The sequence below is a fragment of the Culex quinquefasciatus genome, chromosome 2 (assembly GCF_015732765.1).
Source record: "Culex quinquefasciatus strain JHB chromosome 2, VPISU_Cqui_1.0_pri_paternal, whole genome shotgun sequence".
Lineage (NCBI taxonomy): Eukaryota > Metazoa > Arthropoda > Insecta > Diptera > Culicidae > Culex > Culex quinquefasciatus.
In genome coordinates, this window is record NC_051862.1 from 130,192,785 (window position 1) to 130,211,507 (window position 18,723).

Here is an 18,723-nt window from a genome sequence, read left to right on the forward strand (position 1 = left end):
TTACCAGCGTCGAAATATACTACTTTAATCCTTTCCATCAATGTTTGGTAAGCCGGTTGAGAAGCATAATGCAGCTGCCGAATCATTTCATAGCTTCTTCCACGTGCAAAGTGCACTTTGAAGCCTTCGTCAATTGATGCAGTCGCCCATATACGAACTTCTTCACCCGATCTACAACTTCGAATAGTTTCTTCAAGGACTTGGCCGTCGATGTGTTCCTTTCCGCGTCTTGCTCCTGGCATTTGGCTTTCCTCGCCAACGCGTCCTTTTTCATTTCCTAGCCTTATGCTTCCAATATTCAAGCATCCTGAAACATTACAAAATTTAGTAGATATAGAGTACCGTTTCTATTTTTCTTTTTCATACCTAATACATTTCGCGGGTCTGAGGAGAGGAGTTTCACCTTAAGACGACACTCTCCAGCATTTTGGAAGTTATAGACTTCCAGTTCTACGTCAATCCTTTTGCATGAAGCATCCAAATGGGTTCCACGTTCACCGCTCGAATATGCCGCTGTACGTTTTACGACTATTTTTAGCCTGGAGACACTGACCAACGGCAGACCTCAAAGCCGAGATGATTGAATGCTTCAGTAAGCTGGTCCAGGATTTTAACGCTTCGCACAGTTTCAGACCTATAACATGAAATTAACATTGAGATATTATCGTTAAAACATATTTTAGGTTAGGTTTAGGGTTGCCTTGCCTTCTCTGCAAATGTACCCTCGTCGCCGCATAAGTCTCTCCAACGATACAGTGTGTAATGTGTCCGGAGAATTTATACCAAGAGTACAGGGAGCAAATGAAGAGAAGTTGTCTCTAGTCTGGTGTCCAGCAGTAGAAGAGATTGATTCGAGCAAATGTTCTGTTTACTAAAGGCCAATTTACTCTTTACCAGACGATGGGGTACTCTACACTGTTAACTTTCGACAGCAAAAGGGTTGGATTTTTTTACACAGTTCAAACACAACTCAAAATTCTTCATTAATCTTAATCTATTAAGGCAATACTCGAACAATCTTTTCAATACTTCATCTCGTCGGCCATCGACTTGCACTTGATGCCGGAGATGCTCTTGTACGCGGTCATCTGAGACGCCGCAGCCGTCACCTCCTTGATCGCGATCGCCACCTTCTTGGGCTCGGTCAGAAACCACACCCACAGGTTCTGGTTGTAGCGCCAGAACTTGTCGTTGTTCTACGGAACGGAAAACAAATTCTTACAGTTGAGGGTTTAAATTAGAAGTTTGCCAACTGTTACCTTGGGCTCGTTGATATTCTGCTGGTAGTCGGTCTTGAGCGTCTTCAGGTGCTTCTCGATCTGGTCCATCTCGAAGGAGAGCCGCTGGATGCGCTCCTGGTACTGCTGATCGAAGAACTGGGGACGGTTCACCGGCCCGTCGAAGACGTAGCGCTCCAGCTGCTTCTCGGTTTGATTCCTGAAATTGAAATTGTAATTCACAGCTTGAATCAGATCAAGTGATCTACTTACAATTCTCTCATCGCTTCATCGAAAGTCTTGTAGAACTTTCCTCCCACCACCGACTGCAGATTCTTGAAGACCCTTTTCTTGTAATCGGCAAAGTCCTGAATGCAGTTCCTCAAGCTCATCGATCGATTTCCGGAACTGTTCAAATTGATCGCTCCCATCATGGAAGCAAACTGCGCCACAAAGTCCTCCATAGCTTCCTCGTCCGCCGACGTCCTTCCCACGGCTTTCAACATCTCAATCCGCTTCAAACATCGCTGCGCTTCCGAGTTCATCTCGTCACTGTTGTCGAACTTGTTGCGAATCTTCTCCAAGTCAAGCTGCATCAAGATCCACAACATTTCCGCGTTCATCAGCGCCCCAGAAATGATTCCCGAAAGTCGCTCGATGTAGCCGAGCCGATTAATGGCGCGGTCCAGCTTGAGCTTGCTGTTCTCGTACAGGATGCACTCGATCTTCTGCTCGTTCAGCTGCCGAACGTACATTTCCAGCTCCTGCTTCAGCACGTCGATTCGCAATATGTCCTGTTCGTTGCTGCTCTTCAATTCCGCGCAATGTTTCCTGAAACATCAACAACATTACTACAAATTCCTACCCATCCTCACAAATCAACCCACTTCATCGCCGAGATCTTCATCGGCTGCCAGCTCAGATCCTGGAAGCGTTCCATCATCTTCCGGAGCCCGTAAAATTCCTTCCGTGCGTCCACCAGGCGCATCTCGGCCAAATCGAGCCGCGCCTTGATGCTCTCCAGCTGCACGATCACGTCCCGGTGGTCCTGGTCCGTCGTCGGCTCGTCGTGGTCCGAATCTTCCGAGTCGCCCGCCGCCGTGCCCCTCCGCACGGCAAAGTGCCGCCGGATGTACATCTCCAGGTACTTGAGAAACTGGTCGCACTTCATGTTGAACTGCTCGATCGGCATCTGGTAGATGAAGAGCGGCGGGTTTTGCTGGAAAGGTGAAGGAAGGGATCGTGTGATTTGTTTGGACATTTTTTTCTAGAGAGCCTCTATTGTCTTTTGCAAGCAGAACATAGCCAAAGTTTTCTGCACCCTCAGCAAACGTCAAATCAATACAAATTGCTGCCGGATCTTTTTCCGGATCTCACCCTGTTTGACGATTGCGGAGGGTACCAAAAAAGGTAAACAAATCACTTCCTGTATCGGCCAATAGGTCTCTAATTTTTTCTCTTTTACAGAGTAAGTACCTCTGGTACATGCCAGAGTTCTGTCAGAACTTTTTTAGACTGTTTTTGCTTGGCAAAATTTCCAAAATTCCGTTTAAATCACACCTCTCTCTGAGAGAATTATACTTGTTCAGTTAGAAGAGTTAGATTTTGGTCTATAAGATGTTTCAAGGACGGTCTTGATTCGTTGGATGTTGCCACAACGAAAGTTGTGCAAACGGCGGACAAGGTTCCGAACGTGGAAAGCCGTCTCGATCGAATCGAAGCGCCCTTCGAGAAATTTACCAATTACCGTGAAAACAAGTCTGGGGCCACGGAGCGCCCCGCCGGTCTCGTGAATGTACAGGCCACTGTCTCAACTTCAGTGGTTTATGTGCAACGGAAACTGGGATGCAGAAGGTCCATCGCATGATGGTATGACACCATAGGTTGCGGCTATCCGTGTCGAGAGGATGCCGACATTTCCATCAGCTCATCTTCCTACATATGAGCGATGAGATCCAATCCATCGTTCAGGCCGCCGATCTTAGACCCTCACTAGAGGTAGACTAGACTACTCCCCCGGCGACCAAAAGAAATTCGGTTTGGCGCAACTTCTCAACGGAATGAAGAACCAGAAGATTGTGGAGATGACAGGATTAATGAAACCAACTACGAGCCAAGGCGCATCGAGGATCCGAGTGCTGGCGGTGAGAGCTGAGAGTTTTCGTAGACGCTACAAGCCCTGAGAGCATACTCTCGGCGGTGCTCATTGTTATGGCAACACTGAGTCGATGAAGTCGGCATTAGAATTATTGAAAAGTCGATTAGCCTGCGCTCTCCAATAAATATCGTTCTCTTTTGCTGCGAATCGCCGACCCGCAAGGTCTTGTTTCTGTTTCCTCATCACTCACTTACAAACATTAAACTCATTTCTGAACGAGCCACCTGGGTAGGAACAACAACCACCCGGAAAAAAAGCAGTAAGCAGGAGGGGCAAAACCAAAACCTGAAGAAGAAGGAAACGTAAGAAGCTGACCAGGTCCCCTTGCTTTGACTCACCCCTCGATCAACTATGGTGCGAAAGCGGTCGCAGTAGGCGCAGAGTACAAAGATCGATTTTCACTTTTATTTCCATCCGATTCCGCCTCGGGTACCAGCCATTCTGTTCGTCAAATTTTATGTGTGTTTGCATGCACATCGTCGCGGCCACCAAATTAGAATTATTGTTTCTTGCGCCGCGTTGAGCTTACCTGGTGGAATGCGTTACCCCTCCGTTGCTGAACGGAAACGTAATATCCTTTCCAGGGTAATTTTCACAGCACCTTCACAGAAAGTTTAACTCCATGTTGCACACACTCTCACTTTTAATCTCTCGATAGGCTTTGACGATCTTGTGGTGTTTCCCTTATCAACAGTATGTATAAATGCATTGAAAAGATAAAACACCATGTTTGCTAAAGCTAGATCAGTTGCGAATAGGTAACAGTCATTGGCCACCAATGGCGCCCGCCATGTCAGTTTGTAGATCTGTTAGTAAGGTAGGGTATTTGGTCAGGATTCACCCTAGAAGATGATGATGCGACCCAAAAACAACGTGTATGTTCAATGCGTTAATGTATTAATCTCAAGGCAAACTATCGGATGCTGTGGATGAGACATTTCCCGTTTAACTGTTGTTGTTAGGTTTGGAATAAGTACAACTGTTCAGGTTGGTGGTCCAAACCAGAATGATTTATTAATCGCCGACAGCCGCCTTTTATACCCAAATTTTAGCAATTCATGGCATACTCAGCATCTCCCCCCTAGAAGAGATCGTAGTCAGGCTTGCCACAAATACAGATTTTTTTAGCACATACCAAACACTCAATCGAGTATAACTTTAAAGAATAATATTCTTACCAAAAACTGAACATGCCAAAAGGTGCTTACAATGTTTATCTTTTTGGCCAATTTAACAAAAACTGCTCAAATTTATTTTAACTGTAAAAAAAATTCGTTTGCGTTTCAGGCCTGTGCTGAAAAATCTGTATTTGTGGCAAGCCTGATCGTAGTGCTGGAAGTGCGATGGAAGGCGTCGTTTTCTGCCGGATGGTCCTCGTCCTGGGCTTACAGGTTCAATTCCTCTCTTCCGCACGATCAGTTCGGTTCACGCCAAACTCCTCCAACAGCACGTTTAGTGGTAGGTTGGTCTCGGTTTGAACTACTGGTTCGTCAGCTGTTGTTCGCGATCGTAGTTGGTTTGCATGCGATTGAATCAATCCTCGACGTCGTGGATCGTCCAGTAGCACGTTGTACACCGCCTGTCCTTTGCGCTCGATCACCACACCTTTGGCCCAATACTTGTCATTGCGAATGTGGATTTCAGCGTAAACTTCCTCTCCTGCCGCAAACGTGCGTTTCTTGGCTCCATGTTTGCTGTTCGTTCTGGCGTTGGTTAATGAGCGGCGTTTCAGGTGTTGATTTCGTCATCAGGTCGAAGACGATGCGCACTTTCCTCCCCAACAAAGCTTCAGCAGGTGACTTGTTGTCGGGTAAAACCGCATTCGGCGTGTAGCGATAGGCTTGCAGGAAAGTCTGTAGAGCAGCATCAATGTCCTCACTGCCAATCTTCAAAAGAGCTCGCTTCAGTGTGTCGACAAACCTCTCTGCTTGTCCGTTAGACTGCGGGTGGAATGGTGGTGTCTTGATGTGCTCGATACCAAGCTCGCGGCAGAACTTGGCGAAAAGCTCGGAGTCGAACTGCGTTCCGTTGTCCGTGACCACGGAGACTGGACATCCGAATCTTGCGAAACACTCTCGAAGCTTGCTGACAGTGGTTGAAGCCGTCGAGTTGTTGACTGCGAAGATCTCTGGCCATTTCGAGTGTGCGTCGACGATCACCAGAAAGAACTTTTCTTGGATGGGTCCAGCATAGTCCAGGTGCAAGCGCGTCCATGGTTCAACTGGAATCGGCCACGAGGAAAGAGTTGTCTTGACTGGAGCTTTTGCCGCAGCAGCACAGCGCGAACATTTCCGCACGAAGTCTTCAATCTCAGCGTCGTTGTTTGGCCAGTAGACGTAGCTTCTCGCGATCGACTTCATCCGCTGCATTCCCGGGTGACCAGCGTGCAATTGCTTCAGGACAGGAGCTCGAAAATTCCCAGCAGCGGCTTGTGATCCGTTTGTAGCGTGAATCTTCTGCCGAAAATCATCCGATGAAACTTGGTGCAGGCGAAGACCAGGGCAAAGCCCTCTTTCTCGCCTTGGGCATAGTTCTTCTCAGCATCCGTGAGTGTCCGGGAAGCATGGCACACTGCTTTGATCGTACCGTCAGGGAAACGGTGTAGAAGAACCGCACCAATTCCTTTCTGCGAGGCGTCAGCGGCAACTATCATCTCCTGGTTTGGGTCGTAGTGGGTCAACAGCAACTCTGATTGTAGAATCCGCTTGAACTCCTCGAACGACCGCTGACAGGCAGGACTCCAGTTCCACTTGGCATCCTTCTTGAGCAGAGCGTCCAACGGATGGCGAAGCTCGTGCATGGACTTGACGAACTTGCCGTAATAATTGATCGCACCAAGGAATGAACGCAGTGTTGGAACGTCGTGTGGGGCAGGCATGTTGACGATCGGCTTGACTTTCTCTGGAACAGGTCGAATTCCATCGGAATCGACAATGAAGCCCAGGTACTTGATCTGCTGCATGAAGAAATTGCTCTTCTCGATCTTCAAATGGAACCCATACTCCTGGATGATGGCGAACAGGCGATGAAGCTGCTCGATGTGCTCATCCAGAGAGTTGCTCGCCACGATAATGTCGTCCAGGTAACAGCTCGTATCGTCCAGGTCCGCAATCATGCTGTCCACGATGTGCTGGAACTCGCCAGGTGCAGGTTTGACTCCCGGCGACAGGCGATTGAACTGGAACAGACCCTTGTGCGTGTTGATTGTCGGCATCTTCCGCGATTCCTCATCGACATCGACTTGCAGGTAGGCGTCCGACAGATCGATTTTTTGGTGAAAATCTTCTTGTCGGCCAGCTTGGCGAAGATATCAATTTTCTCGACCTCTTCTTGGTGCAGAGTCCCAGACTCTCGCTGAAGATGGTGCTGTACTTCTCCTTGAAACGGTTGACCAGTTCTGCCGACTTGGGATACGTTTTCATGGAGACCTGGTTGCACACCGCGTTAAACGGCACGTCCCACAGTCCGAAAAGCTCGATCCATTCAGCTCCAAACAGGTTCAAATCGTTAGTCCGAGATACGAAGCACCTCCCTTGCTTGACAACGTCGTTGAGGGTTATGGTACAGATGATCTCCAACTCTAGTCCCATGTCATCTCCAGAAGCGTTGACCACGTTGATGGACGGCGGATCGCCGGCTGGACAACCGAGTTGCTTGTAGACGTCCGCTGAGATCACGCTGATGTCCGCGGCACTATCCAACTGCAGTCGTGCTGGCATTCCGTTCAGCTCCACCGTGACGAACTTCCTTCTGTCTGCGATGCTGACCTGGTTGACGGAGTAGATCCCCTGCGCCTTGGCTGTAGTCTGCTTCTTTTTCTTCCGTCCGGATTTTGAATTGAAGCAGGCGCAGTATCATTCACTATGTCCGACCTTCTGGCAGGACTTGCACTCGTGTTGGATGAATGGGCAATTCTTCGAATAGTGCATTTCTCCACATCTCCAACACGGTGAGTTCGGAGTTTCGGCTGGCTGCTGAGCAAGCGGGGCGTTCTTGGTCCTAGGTGGCTGTTTGACAGCTGATACGGTGGGCTTGGTCCTCTCGAGCATGGCGGTGTCCCGCTTCAGATTTAAGAGTCGCTGACATTCCTCGGTCAACGAACGCAGGGTCATCGGCGCAGCAGGATTGGCATTCTCGATCTTGGACAGCAGTGACGTACGAACATCCGCATCTCTTGATGAACTCAGGCCGCACACGAACAACAGGCACTTGAACTGGTCCGCGTCGATCTTGTCCAGCTGGAACTCCTCGCACTTCTCGTACACGATGGCAGCGTACGTGAAGTAATCGTCGGACGGATTCTTCTGTAGCTGCAGGCACTGGTACCGTGAATTGAAGAGCGACGTGTGACGACCGAAGATGGACTTCAGGGTCTTGACGGTTTCTTTGAAATCGACATCTTTCGGTTTGTTTGGTAAAATGTAGCTCAGATACTTCTTGTGAGCCACGGTGTTGAGGTTGCGTAGCAAGAGTCTGACCTTTGCCGGGTCGTCCAGATTTTGAGCGTCCTCCGCGAAAAGATCTTCGTATTTGGCGAACCAGGCTTCAAACGTGACTCCAGCTTCCGGATCGTAGCAAAATTCCCGGATCCCGCTTGACAGGGACTCGATTACGAACTCGGTCTGGTTCGGACGGGTAGGATGGACCGGCCTCTGCTGGTTTGCTGGCAGACTACCGTCCCCACCGCCGTTGTCCGCCGGTTGAGCTTCCGTAATTCGAGCAGCCGCAAGTTCTTGAAGAAGCTTTGACTGGTTCTCCAAAATTTTCAAAAGGTTTGCTTCAAACTCCGGAGACATCTTCTTGCGTAGGCTTGTATTTTCTTCGTCGCCAATTGTTAGGTTTGGAATAAGTACAACTGTTCAGGTTGGTGGTCCAAACCAGAATGATTTATTAATCGCCGACAGCCGCCTTTTATACCTTGTTTATACCCAAATTTTAGCAATTCATGGCATACTCAGCAGTTGTTAAAGTTTTACTGAAATGGTTTTATCTTAGACAGCCGGCTGTGAATGAAGGATTAAACAGTGTAATTTTTAACTTGAGATGATTTTACGAGTTTTAAGGCTCTGGAAGGCATCATTCCCGATCGGCCATTTCGCGGTCATGTCTGTTTTAGAAATACATTCAAATCTTGATTCAGAATGTTTCAATCAAAAAATGGTTTTCTTTGTGTTGTTTGTAGAAGCATTTTACATATAGTGATCATATTTTCATTTCCATTTACTATTTCTGGACCCTGAACTCAGAACCATCAAGTCTATAGCGCAGATGATCCCAAACAAGTCCATAGCGTCTTCCGGTCGGTAATCAAGGTCGTTGCCCCTGGAGATCGTCCGTCTCTTTAGTGACGATTGATGGCATATGAGATGAAACCAAGCAAAACAAGCAAAACAATATACAGAGAGAAGGGATACAATACATCAATATTCTTTGGTAAATAGGCCAATGTCGAAGTGTAAACAAAGAGTCAGTCTTGCCCACGTCAGTTGATGTTTACATTAACCTTCTACATCCCAACCCCGCCTCTTTACGGGCTTCGATTTAGCAAAATCGTCAAAAATCAATTTTCCAACCATTTTTCGATCATTAAAAGGCATTAGAAATAAGAACTCTTAAAATTTTTGAAAGTTTTAGAGTTGGAAGTCAATCGGAATTGCTCAGTATTGGGACTGATTGATGCGTTTGAAACGAAATACGTAAACGACTCGAATTGAATTTCGTTTCAGAATTCCGATTGAATTGATTGGGTTAGACTTTTTGCTAGAAACTTTATATTCTTCTATGCAATGATAAATTCTGGAGCAACATTTGAAAGGGGTGGTACGACATTGCTCTTACGGCCTTTCGTCCCATTTAAACGCATGTAATGAAAGGCCGTAAGAGCAATGTCGTACCGCCCCTTTCAAATGTTGCTCCAGAATTAATATCGTTTAGCACTCTTTGAAAACGAAAACCCTGCATGAAAAAAAATAATGGTTATTACGGAATTTACATATTCAATATTTTGTTATAAATGGATAAATAATAAAAATTGCTTAAGCTATTAGAATCCCCCAAATCCATTTTTCGAGAAAACTAAAAAAATAATCATTAAATACAAACCTTCTGCACGTAGCACTGGTGCATGTCGAAAATCTGCTGCTGCGTGTGGCCCTGAATGTCCTGCAGAAAGCTCGCCTTCTCGCCACACTCGGCCGCCACCCTGCCCTGGTGGAACTGCCCATCGATCAGCTTCATGTCCAGCTCGGACAGTTCCTTGATGAGGGCGCTTTCCGTTCGCTTCGCTTCGGCAATCAACTTTTCGTACTGCTCTTCGACGGCCACCAACTGCTCCAGCTGCTCCTCGCGCTCCGCCAGGTCACTGTCCACGTAGTCCAGAATGTTCGGGTACTCGGAACTTAGGCGGTCCAGCTCCGTCAGGACTTCCTCCTCCGACAGGACCAGGTCGCCGTTCTCCAGATCGGTGTACCTTCAAGAAAATTATTTTAAGAGGTATTCAAAATGCTAAACGCAAATCCAACTCACTCTCGCAGCAAACTTTCGGTTATAAGATTCTCCTCGTCGACGGATTGGCCAAACCAGTCGAAGAACTGCTTGAAAGATTCGTCGTGGAGGAGCCACAGCCTGCTCATTTCGACGCCGCTGATCCGTTTCAGGATTTCCAAATTCTGCCAATGAAACCGTTGAAATCCATGTTTAAACTACTTATTTCAATTATTTACCTTCACCTGCTCGTCCATGGTTCGTCCTGCTGGCCGGAAATGCTGTTATCAACGGAACAATTCAGTTGCACAAATAACAAAAATAACGGAACATTCGCCAGGATCAGCTGTCAAGCAGAAATTGGATTTGTTTACATCGACGGTGGCGCCGCGCTGAGGTCGGTGGTAGAAGCGAGTTGGCCTCATCGACCAAATGAGGATGGCTGGAATGAAGAAATAGGGTCCTAAAATCCTATGTCAATTTTAATGTCGACAACAAGAAACTCAACATGATTCCAGAAGTGTGGAACTTTTGAAATAAATTGGACAACAGAGTTGGTTTGTTTTATTTTTCACTATTCAATGAAATCACTCCGCCACTCTGAGTAACAATATCTAATCACATCTAATCGTTTTATTAAACTGGTCCACTCCCTGGACGCTCTTCTTTGTCATCCGGTGCTGAACCTGCCAGCGTTGAAGTGGCAACGCTATCCGAATCATTTGCCAGATTAATCCTTCCAGTATTCGAGCCTGAGTGCACTCAGGTCAGAGATGCGGAGATGAGCTCGTAGTGCGATTTCTTTTCCCCCGGTGTCGACGTGTTGTCGCAAGCCAACACCCTCTGCCGGCTGCAACTTTTCCGCCTGCCCCGCATTCTCCTCCCCGTCTTCCTTTTTTGCTCCGCTGCGTCCAACAATATGTAGAAATCAGCGGCCTTTTGAAAAAACTCCAGAAATGCTCGATCGTACATCGACGTATTTTTTTCCAAAAACCGAACCAAAACAAACTTGACAATCGAGCGCATCTTCCGGCCGGGCATGCTCGGATATCTGCTTATTCACTGCCTCCGGATCACCGTCCTGGAACCTGGATGGCGCTACGCATCGTTGTGTATTGCTCCATTACCGGTTCGTCTGCCCCGTGCTGGCACTTTCAAGTCAGCCTGCTTGTTGAGGACACAAATTTTGCACCAAACACAAAAACAAACACGCGTCATGTCAAACTGCCAAGCCAATGTAGTGTAAAGAGAGGTGACGATGTTTCGATCGTAAACAAGCGTTAATATGTTTAATTCCTATCGGTAATTAATTAAATACTACTCCGGTGGAATCGCTGGCGGCGGTTGGACTAGCAATCCAAAGGTCGTCAGTTCAAACACTGGGGTGGAAGGTTCCTTGGAGTAGAAAGAGGTTTGGGTGCTCTCCCCATTCAAGCCTTCGGACTCCTAGGTCCGAGCAGAAACTTGCAATAGAGACCACAAAAGACCCGGGGGTCGTTAATGTGGATGGTTTGATTTTAATTAATTAAATAATTTGATTTCTTAGTATTGTCGCGCCCCTCGGGTTTGCCGCGTGTCTTTTTCGGGAATACGCGCAATAATTGATTTTCATATTATTGTCCGTTTCTTTCAAAGGATCACGCCACGCGGCATTTCAGAATACACTCAACCCCGGTGGTTGGTCACTTTTTCGTTTGACTCTTTTTTTGTTTGTAACCCGTTGGTTGGTCAAAGTCAAACTAAAAAGTGACGAACTGTCACTTTTTACACGGCGCTTACGCACACTATCAAAACAAACGTTTGGTAGTGTGTGTGAACTCCGTGTAAAAGGGGTGTCAAACTAAAAAGTGACCCCGTTCGTTTGACAACAGTTGGTGTCAAACCATCGGGGTTTGAGTGCACGCAGAAAAATAAGGCATATTTGAATCAACAAAACGTTTTGTTGATTTGAAAATCATATTTTTTGTCGAATCAACGCTAAACGTCAAAGCAGCTTTTTCAAAACAACAAAAGACTTTTGTGGAATCAAGAAAATCAAGGTTTGTTTCAACGCAAAATCGGCGTTGATTATATTCAACAAAAAATTTGTTGATTCAAACCTCGTACAGGCTGATTCTACAAAACTTTTTTCTGCGTGTGTATGTCAGACATTGTTGCCAGCGATTTTTTGCACTTTTGGTGCAATATAAAACATAGCTGGCAACAATGCCAGGTGATTCGAAGAAGAAGATTAACAAAAACAAAACGCGCAGTATGGGATTTGACCAAGGGGTTGGAAACTCTTAGAGCTATAATAATTATGTCAACCAGTATATCAAAATATATGTTAGTATACTTATTATTTCCTTTACATATCGCCAGTATACTTACCAATATACTGAGAGTATCTTAATATACTAACAGTTTATTGCTTTTCGGTTAGTATACTAACAAGTATACTGGAATATCGTTAATATACTCAGTATTTTAAAGAAATATTAGAGTTTCCAGCCCCTTGGATTTGACAGCACGCATTTGCCGAAAGTGCGGCGCGTCGTCTCGAGGCTGGTTTGCCGCGTGTCTTTCTCTGGAATACGCGCAATATTCCTGCACTATGCAAACTCCATTCTGGTCGATGAGGCACACCTTTTGACAGCGAGAGTAGGGTCCTCAAATTTCTTGCCTCTACTGTACTGTCAAACAACAATCCAAAACAAATTTGCAGTCAAGTGCAGAAAATAAGGTGAAAATGGCAGAATCATTGAAAGGTAAATATATTTTATGGAATTTTGGGCGTAAATCTAGCAAATATTTCGAATATTTGAGTTTGAAAATGTCCTCTTAATGTTTGCCCAGTTATTGAAACATTTTTAAAGCGCTACATGCCCATTTACCGTTCTAAAACGATGTTTTTTCTTTCATTCCATTGTCCTTCAATAATGAATGATGTCTCAACAAAATAGTGTAAGTATTACAAAATAACTCTCTTATCATCGCAACCATCTAACTAACGAAAAAACCCCTTGCTCCTCAGGATCGTTATGCTGGCCATGCTGGGCTCCATCGGAATGACCATGATCATTCTGGCGTGCGCCCTTCCGACGTACAAGTAAGCCTCCTAATTTGATTTAGCCTTCGAGTCTGTGACTCATGCATTGTTGCTTCCTCTCGTATCTCTCGCCAGAGTCTGGTGGCCGTTCTTTGTGGTGCTGTTCTATCTGATCTGTCCCATTCCGACGCTGATCGCCAAGCGCAACTCGGGCGACGACGAAGAGTCGCGGATCACCAACTCGATGTTCGCCACCATCGGAATCGTCATCAGCAGCTTCGCGCTTCCGATCGTGCTGGCCCGCGCGCTGGTGGTAAGTATTTTTATGGGAATTTGATCAGGATCTCGCAACAACTGGATGGATATGAAATGTTTAACAGCATCAATTATTTTAGTTTTAACGTTTTCCGACTTATGATAGCAGTTCAAGCTTTGTTGCTGAAGTCACAGCTTTCTATTCTTTTAGCTAAGACACCCACCCACAGATTGTTCTGATATTACGAAGTAACAAACCCGAAAGTTTTGTTTAATTTACATTGACGTCAAACTTCAAAATATTAACTTGTTTTTAAAATGCTCAGACGTTCCATGAATACTGTTAGAGTCGTTGCTATGCAACAGAAAAGACAGCTTGTTTGTTGCGGAACTGTTTATTTCATCAGACTTGTTTGGTGATCGAGATTAGACTGACATACATCAGCTGTGCAGGTCAAAGCCTGCTACGTATATAAAAAAAACATTCGAGTTTGTACCCCTGCAAGGACAGTCTAAAACAAAAGTAGTAATGACAGTCAAACTCTGTAAACCACCAAGGAAAGTAGACAAATTTGGACCGCACTCCTTTGAAAGGGTTTCTGATCACTGGGAACCTTTATTGGCTTCGTTTGCCTTCCCTTCTATTTTTTTTCTTAACTTATTTTTATTAGGTCCTTTTAGGTGCTGTGGCCAGGTTGGGACCGAGGATCAGTAAAACAATATATAATAACAACAAAAAAACTCCTTAAATTCCATACTTGGAGATCATGTAACTGACGAGCGTTACTTGGTCCAAGCGGGTCTTGCAGGTCTTGAACCTGCTGATGTACTCGGAGAAAATCCCCCACAACTCAGCCGAACTGTAGAGTACCTCCCCGGCTTCCTTCTCCGTGGCTCCACCGTCTCGAGGGCCACCTTGGCTGCTTCCTGCGGGTCGAGGGCGATCCTTCAATTTTCCGTCCGGAACTGCACCCGGCAGCGGAGAGAACTCCGCCGGCGTGAACGCCGGAACTGCTGGACTTCTCCGCCTTCCTTGCCGGCGGTTTCGGTTTCGACGCCTGCTTGCGCCTCCGGATGAAGTCCGCACGCTTAGGGCAGCTGCGGTCCATGGCTTCGTGGGCTCCAGAGCAGTTGGCACACCGCTTCGGCTCGGCTTCTTGGGCTTGGCACTCGTCCGTCTTGTGGGGACCCCCACAGTTGTTGCACTTCCCTTTCAGGTGACAGTTCCTGCATGGTTCCATGACCCAGCTGCAAGCAGTTCCTGCACTGGGTCACGTTCGGCCGCTTGTTCCGGTAGGCCTCCCACCGGATGATAGTTTTTGCCACAACTTTCATTGCAGAGAGCTTCTTCAGATTGGTGTATCCCTTGGGGAAGACCGCAATGTACGGAGTTTCGTCCACGGTGGACTTTTCCTTCCGCTTGATGATATGCACCTCCAGCGCGTCCAGCTTGAGATCTCTCTTTAGCATGTACTTGACCTCATCCGGTTTCAGTTCATCAGGCAAACCATGAAGAACTACCCGATGATTTCGTTCGCCTCGTCGTTCTTGAGTGTAAAATTCCACTTTCTTCCTCTTGAGGAGCTCCTGCAACTTGTCAAAATCTTTGACAGAGAAGCAGGTCACTTTGGTTCCAAATCGGGTTTGTTTGTAAATCGGATTGAAACCAAATTTACAACTTTCCACTATCGCCACGAGCTTGTAAAAATCCGTGGTGTTCTTCACCACCAAAGGTGGTTGCTTTTTGACAAAGAACTTTGTCCTAAGGTTTCTATACGTGGTGTCAATCCAAAATTTTCGCGAAGCGAAAACGTTACGTGACGAATTCCCCTCTCGGCAAATTTCCCCTTTTTTTGGTGCACGCTGGTTGGATGAACGAACGTTTCCCAATCAGTCGATCGAGAGACGTGAGATTGATGTATCTAAAATCTCCCCCACTCCACCTCATAATTTTCGGATCGTCGACGAGCCAACAAAACTCGGCTCGGTCGGTCCCGAAAATTCATTCTATTGCTGGACGACGACGAGGACACATCAGAAGCAGATGGCCTGGTGGCCCGGTAGCAGATGGCTTGGAGGCAAGGACCAGCTAAGACATGCCGGTCGCGTGAGTCGATCATTGGAACTGGCCACCACCTGGAGTGGCCGGAGGCCCCGCGGATGTTCCGATGGGGGGACATTTTACGGACCGTAAGAGTTGGGGCAATATGGGTATCAAACTTTATGGTTTTTGATACTGGACATGAAATTTGACATTTTGGCAGTAGTGGCCACCACCTGGAGTGGCCGGAGGCCCCGGGGATGTTCCGATAAGGGGACATTTGCGGAACCATAAGAGTTGGGGCAATATGGGTATCAAACTTTAGGGATTTTGATACTGGACATGAAATTTGACACTTTGGCAGTAGTGGCCACCACCTGGAGTGGCCGGAGGCCCCGGGGATGTTCCGATAAGGGGACATTTGCCGGACCGTAAGAGTTGGTGTAATATGGGTACCAAACTTTATGGTTTTTGATACCGGACATGAAATTTGACATTTTGGCAGTAGTGGCCACAATCCGGAGTGGCCGGAGGCCCCGCGGATGTTCCGATGGGGGGACATTTGCCGGACCGTAAGAGTTGGGGCAGTATGGGTATCAAACTTTATGGTTTTTGATACCGGACATGAAATTTGACATTTCGGCAGTAGTGGCCACAATCCGGAGTGGCCGGAGGCCCCGCGGATGTTCCGATGGGGGGACATTTGCCGGACCGTAAGAGTTGGGGCAATATGGGTATCAAACTTTATGGTTTTTGATACTGGGCATGAAATTTTACATTTCGGCAATAGTGACCACAATCCGGAGTGGCCGGAGGCCCCGCGGATGTTCCGATAGGGGGACATTTGCCGGACCGTAAGAGTTGGGGCAATATGGGTATCAAACTTAATGGTTTTTGATACCGGACATGAAATTTGACATTTCGGCAGTAGTGACCACAATCCGGAGTGGCCGGAGGCCCCGGGGATGATCCGAAAAGGGGACATTTGCGGAACCATAAGAGTTGGGGCAATATGGGTATCAAACTTTAGGGATTTTGATACTGGACATGAAATTTGACATTTTGGCAGTAGTGGCCACCACCTGGAGTGTCCGGAGGCCCCGGGGATGTTTCGATGGGGGGACATTTGCCGGACCGTAAGAGTTGGGGCAATATGGGTATCAAACTTTATGGTTTTTGATACCGGACATGAAATTTGACATTTCGGCAGTAGTGGCCACAATCCGGAGTGGCCGGAGGCCCCGCGGATGTTCCGATGGGGGGACATTTGCCGGACCGTAAGAGTTGGGGCAATATGGGTATCAAACTTAATGGTTTTTGATACCGGACATGAAATTTGACATTTCGGCAGTAGTGACCACAATCCGGAGTGGCCGGAGGCCCCGGGGATGATCCGATAAGGGGACATTTGCGGAACCATAAGAGTTGGGGCAATATGGGTATCAAACTTTAGGGATTTTGATACTGGACATAAAAAGTTGCATTTGGCCATTATCTGAAATTAAGCAGTTAAAATATGCTAATGCTAAGCAGTTAAAATATATTGCTTATTAGGCAGGAAGTAATAAATAGACTACTGCAATGCACATTTTTTTGTGCCACTGTGAAAATCTGTTTCTGGAAATTTAGAATAACTATCTCGTAATCATTAAGAGCCCTGTAAAGGGTAGTTTTTAATGTCTGCTGTTCAAATTTCCTTTACTGCCGCCGATTGCTTGCAACAGCCTTGCAAAAACATTCCCGCATCTTGGTAACTTTCGAGTGGTGAAGGAAAGTAAATTGATTTCACTTCGATTTCTATTTCAGCTCCACTTGCAATTTCCGTCCCCTTAGTTCAATAGGACGGTTATTATAAGGGGGGAATTTGGACCGGACATTCTAATCGAAAATTTCAACAATCATCTTGCAAAGTTCTTTGTCATACTGGTCATGTGTAACATAACCACCTGCACCTTTTTTTACTTGCCGACTGGCCGGGTGCTGGAGCCGCGTCTTCTCCTCCTGCTGGGCTGGCATTGTTGTTGTTTTTGTCGCCCGAAAGCGCGCTGAATTTGTTGCTGTTGAGCAGGGTCTTCTCAACTTTTTCTCCTTCGATGCCGATTCCAGTGACCTCGCTGGACTTCTTCCGCTTCCGATTCCCGCGGACGGGACGAAAATCTTCCTCCTCGGAGGATTCCTCCACCTCCATCCGTCAAAAACTTCCAAGCACGCGAGATGACAACACGAGCAAAACACGTCTTAACTTGTCGCTGGCTGGCGACTGAATTGTCTGCTGTACACATCGCAGCCACCAAAGTTCTCGGAATCCTTCTCTGTTAGTGTTTGTACAGTGGACTCACTGGTTGTCGATATCCAAGGGATCGTCGAGGTAGAGGAGCATCAGTTTACAGAACGATGCAAAATGATGACTCGATTGAAATCCAGCAAACAAAAACAATAAATTATCTAACAACCTTCAAAGCTTCGTTTCTCAACGAACAATGTCTTATGCAAGCCATGAGAAAGTCAGATTATTGACAACCGGAAGAGTTTTTTAAAGCAAAAAGAATCCAAGGGATTTTCGAGGAAGAGATCCTTCAAGCAAGAGAAAATATTGAGGAATGAAGAGAATCAAAGTATGCAGTTTGAAGGAACTGAAGAGTTAATCGGTACATGGAGCTATGCATATTGATATCGAGAAGATCGAAAGCCAGAGAGTCGACTGTAACGATAATTACCATCACATGCACCAAGATTTTGATCTGGATTAAGTAACAACAAATCCTCAAAACTAGACATTTTCCAAGTAGACTCCAGCGACTCTTCCGTTTGTCCAAAATCAGCCAGTTCACAAGTTATTTTTCTGCTGATTGGATGAAGTTTAGCTGTCAAACGCTGAAGGAAACTCAACTGGATCTCAAAACATTTCAGCGCCGGGAACTTGCATGCAATTTTTTCACTTTATTTCTGGAGAAATAAAAACTTGATTCTGAACACAATTTCAACTCTTTTTCTTTTACAGATCCACTGGGGTGCCTGCTACCTGACGCTGGCCGGCAACGTCATCGCCTACATCACGATCGTCGGATACTTTTTCGGCTACGAGTCTGGTGAATCGTGGTAGATCGCGGGGAGCGGGAAGAAATAAACTTCTGTAAACAGTAAATTCCACATTAAACTGCATTATTGCGCCGATGTAGTCGTTCGAATATCCCGAGCTCTTCTCATTTTGTTTTGCAGTTTTCTTTTCTTCGGGAAGTGGAGAAATTCACAGTGTCAAATGTGTAATTTTGATCAAACTATGTTATTTTTATATATTTTTTTTGTTTTCTCTGTAAAAGGGAAATTACTAGTTTGGTAAAACAAATGCTCGGAACAATGAAACTTAACAGTACTCGAAATATCTTGATCATAATGTAACAAATTAAATAAAGTGTGATTATTTTACTCCTTACCATTAGGACAAAAAACAACTCGTATTCCCATCCCTGCTTCGAACGCCTTCTCTCTCAATCTCTTCAATAAAAGTTGAGAGAACACTCTCCGGCAAGAGAATTTCTCT

General features: G+C 46.2%; 3 protein-coding genes across 3 annotated transcripts; 1 reads left to right on the plus strand and 2 right to left on the minus strand.

Annotated features, from left to right (window-relative positions):
• Nucleotides 1-976: 976 nt before the first annotated feature.
• On the minus strand, nucleotides 977-10,209 carry LOC6032003 (augmin complex subunit dgt3). The gene is made up of 7 exons (XM_001842618.2): nucleotides 10,098-10,209; nucleotides 9,901-10,043; nucleotides 9,478-9,844; nucleotides 2,105-2,436; nucleotides 1,491-2,048; nucleotides 1,260-1,437; nucleotides 977-1,196 (listed from the first exon to the last, which is right to left on the minus strand). The coding sequence occupies exons 1-7, from the start codon at nucleotides 10,113-10,115 to the stop codon at nucleotides 1,023-1,025; spliced, it is 1,770 nt and encodes a 589-aa protein (XP_001842670.2). The 5' UTR covers nucleotides 10,116-10,209; the 3' UTR covers nucleotides 977-1,022.
• LOC119767326 (uncharacterized protein K02A2.6-like) lies at nucleotides 4,960-6,376 on the minus strand. The gene has a single exon (XM_038255671.1). It carries the CDS (start codon nucleotides 5,742-5,744, stop codon nucleotides 5,016-5,018), a length of 729 nt encoding a protein of 242 aa, XP_038111599.1. The 5' UTR covers nucleotides 5,745-6,376; the 3' UTR covers nucleotides 4,960-5,015.
• Nucleotides 10,210-12,502: 2,293 nt separating the features above from the next.
• Nucleotides 12,503-18,634, plus strand: LOC6032002 (leptin receptor gene-related protein). Its single transcript, XM_038257535.1, has 4 exons — nucleotides 12,503-12,605; nucleotides 12,872-12,946; nucleotides 13,022-13,199; nucleotides 18,184-18,634. Exons 2-4 carry the CDS (start codon nucleotides 12,879-12,881, stop codon nucleotides 18,283-18,285), a joined length of 348 nt encoding a protein of 115 aa, XP_038113463.1. The 5' UTR covers nucleotides 12,503-12,605; nucleotides 12,872-12,878; the 3' UTR covers nucleotides 18,286-18,634.
• The last annotated feature ends 89 nt before the right edge of the window (nucleotides 18,635-18,723 follow it).

Coding starts and splice junctions, on each gene's coding strand:
- LOC6032002 (XM_038257535.1), top strand. CDS start 12,879: ATGCTGGCCATGCTGGGCTCCATCGGAATGACCATGATCATTCTGGCG. Junction 12,947..13,021: donor TGCGCCCTTCCGACGTACAA/GTAAGCCTCCTA, acceptor ATCTCTCGCCAG/AGTCTGGTGGCCGTTCTTTG. Junction 13,200..18,183: donor TGCTGGCCCGCGCGCTGGTG/GTAAGTATTTTT, acceptor TTTCTTTTACAG/ATCCACTGGGGTGCCTGCTA.
- LOC6032003 (XM_001842618.2), bottom strand. Junction 9,845..9,900: donor ACCGAAAGTTTGCTGCGAGA/GTGAGTTGGATT, acceptor ATTTTCTTGAAG/GTACACCGATCTGGAGAACG. Junction 1,197..1,259: donor AGAATATCAACGAGCCCAAG/GTAACAGTTGGC, acceptor TCCGTTCCGTAG/AACAACGACAAGTTCTGGCG.
- LOC119767326 (XM_038255671.1), bottom strand. CDS start 5,744: ATGCAGCGGATGAAGTCGATCGCGAGAAGCTACGTCTACTGGCCAAAC.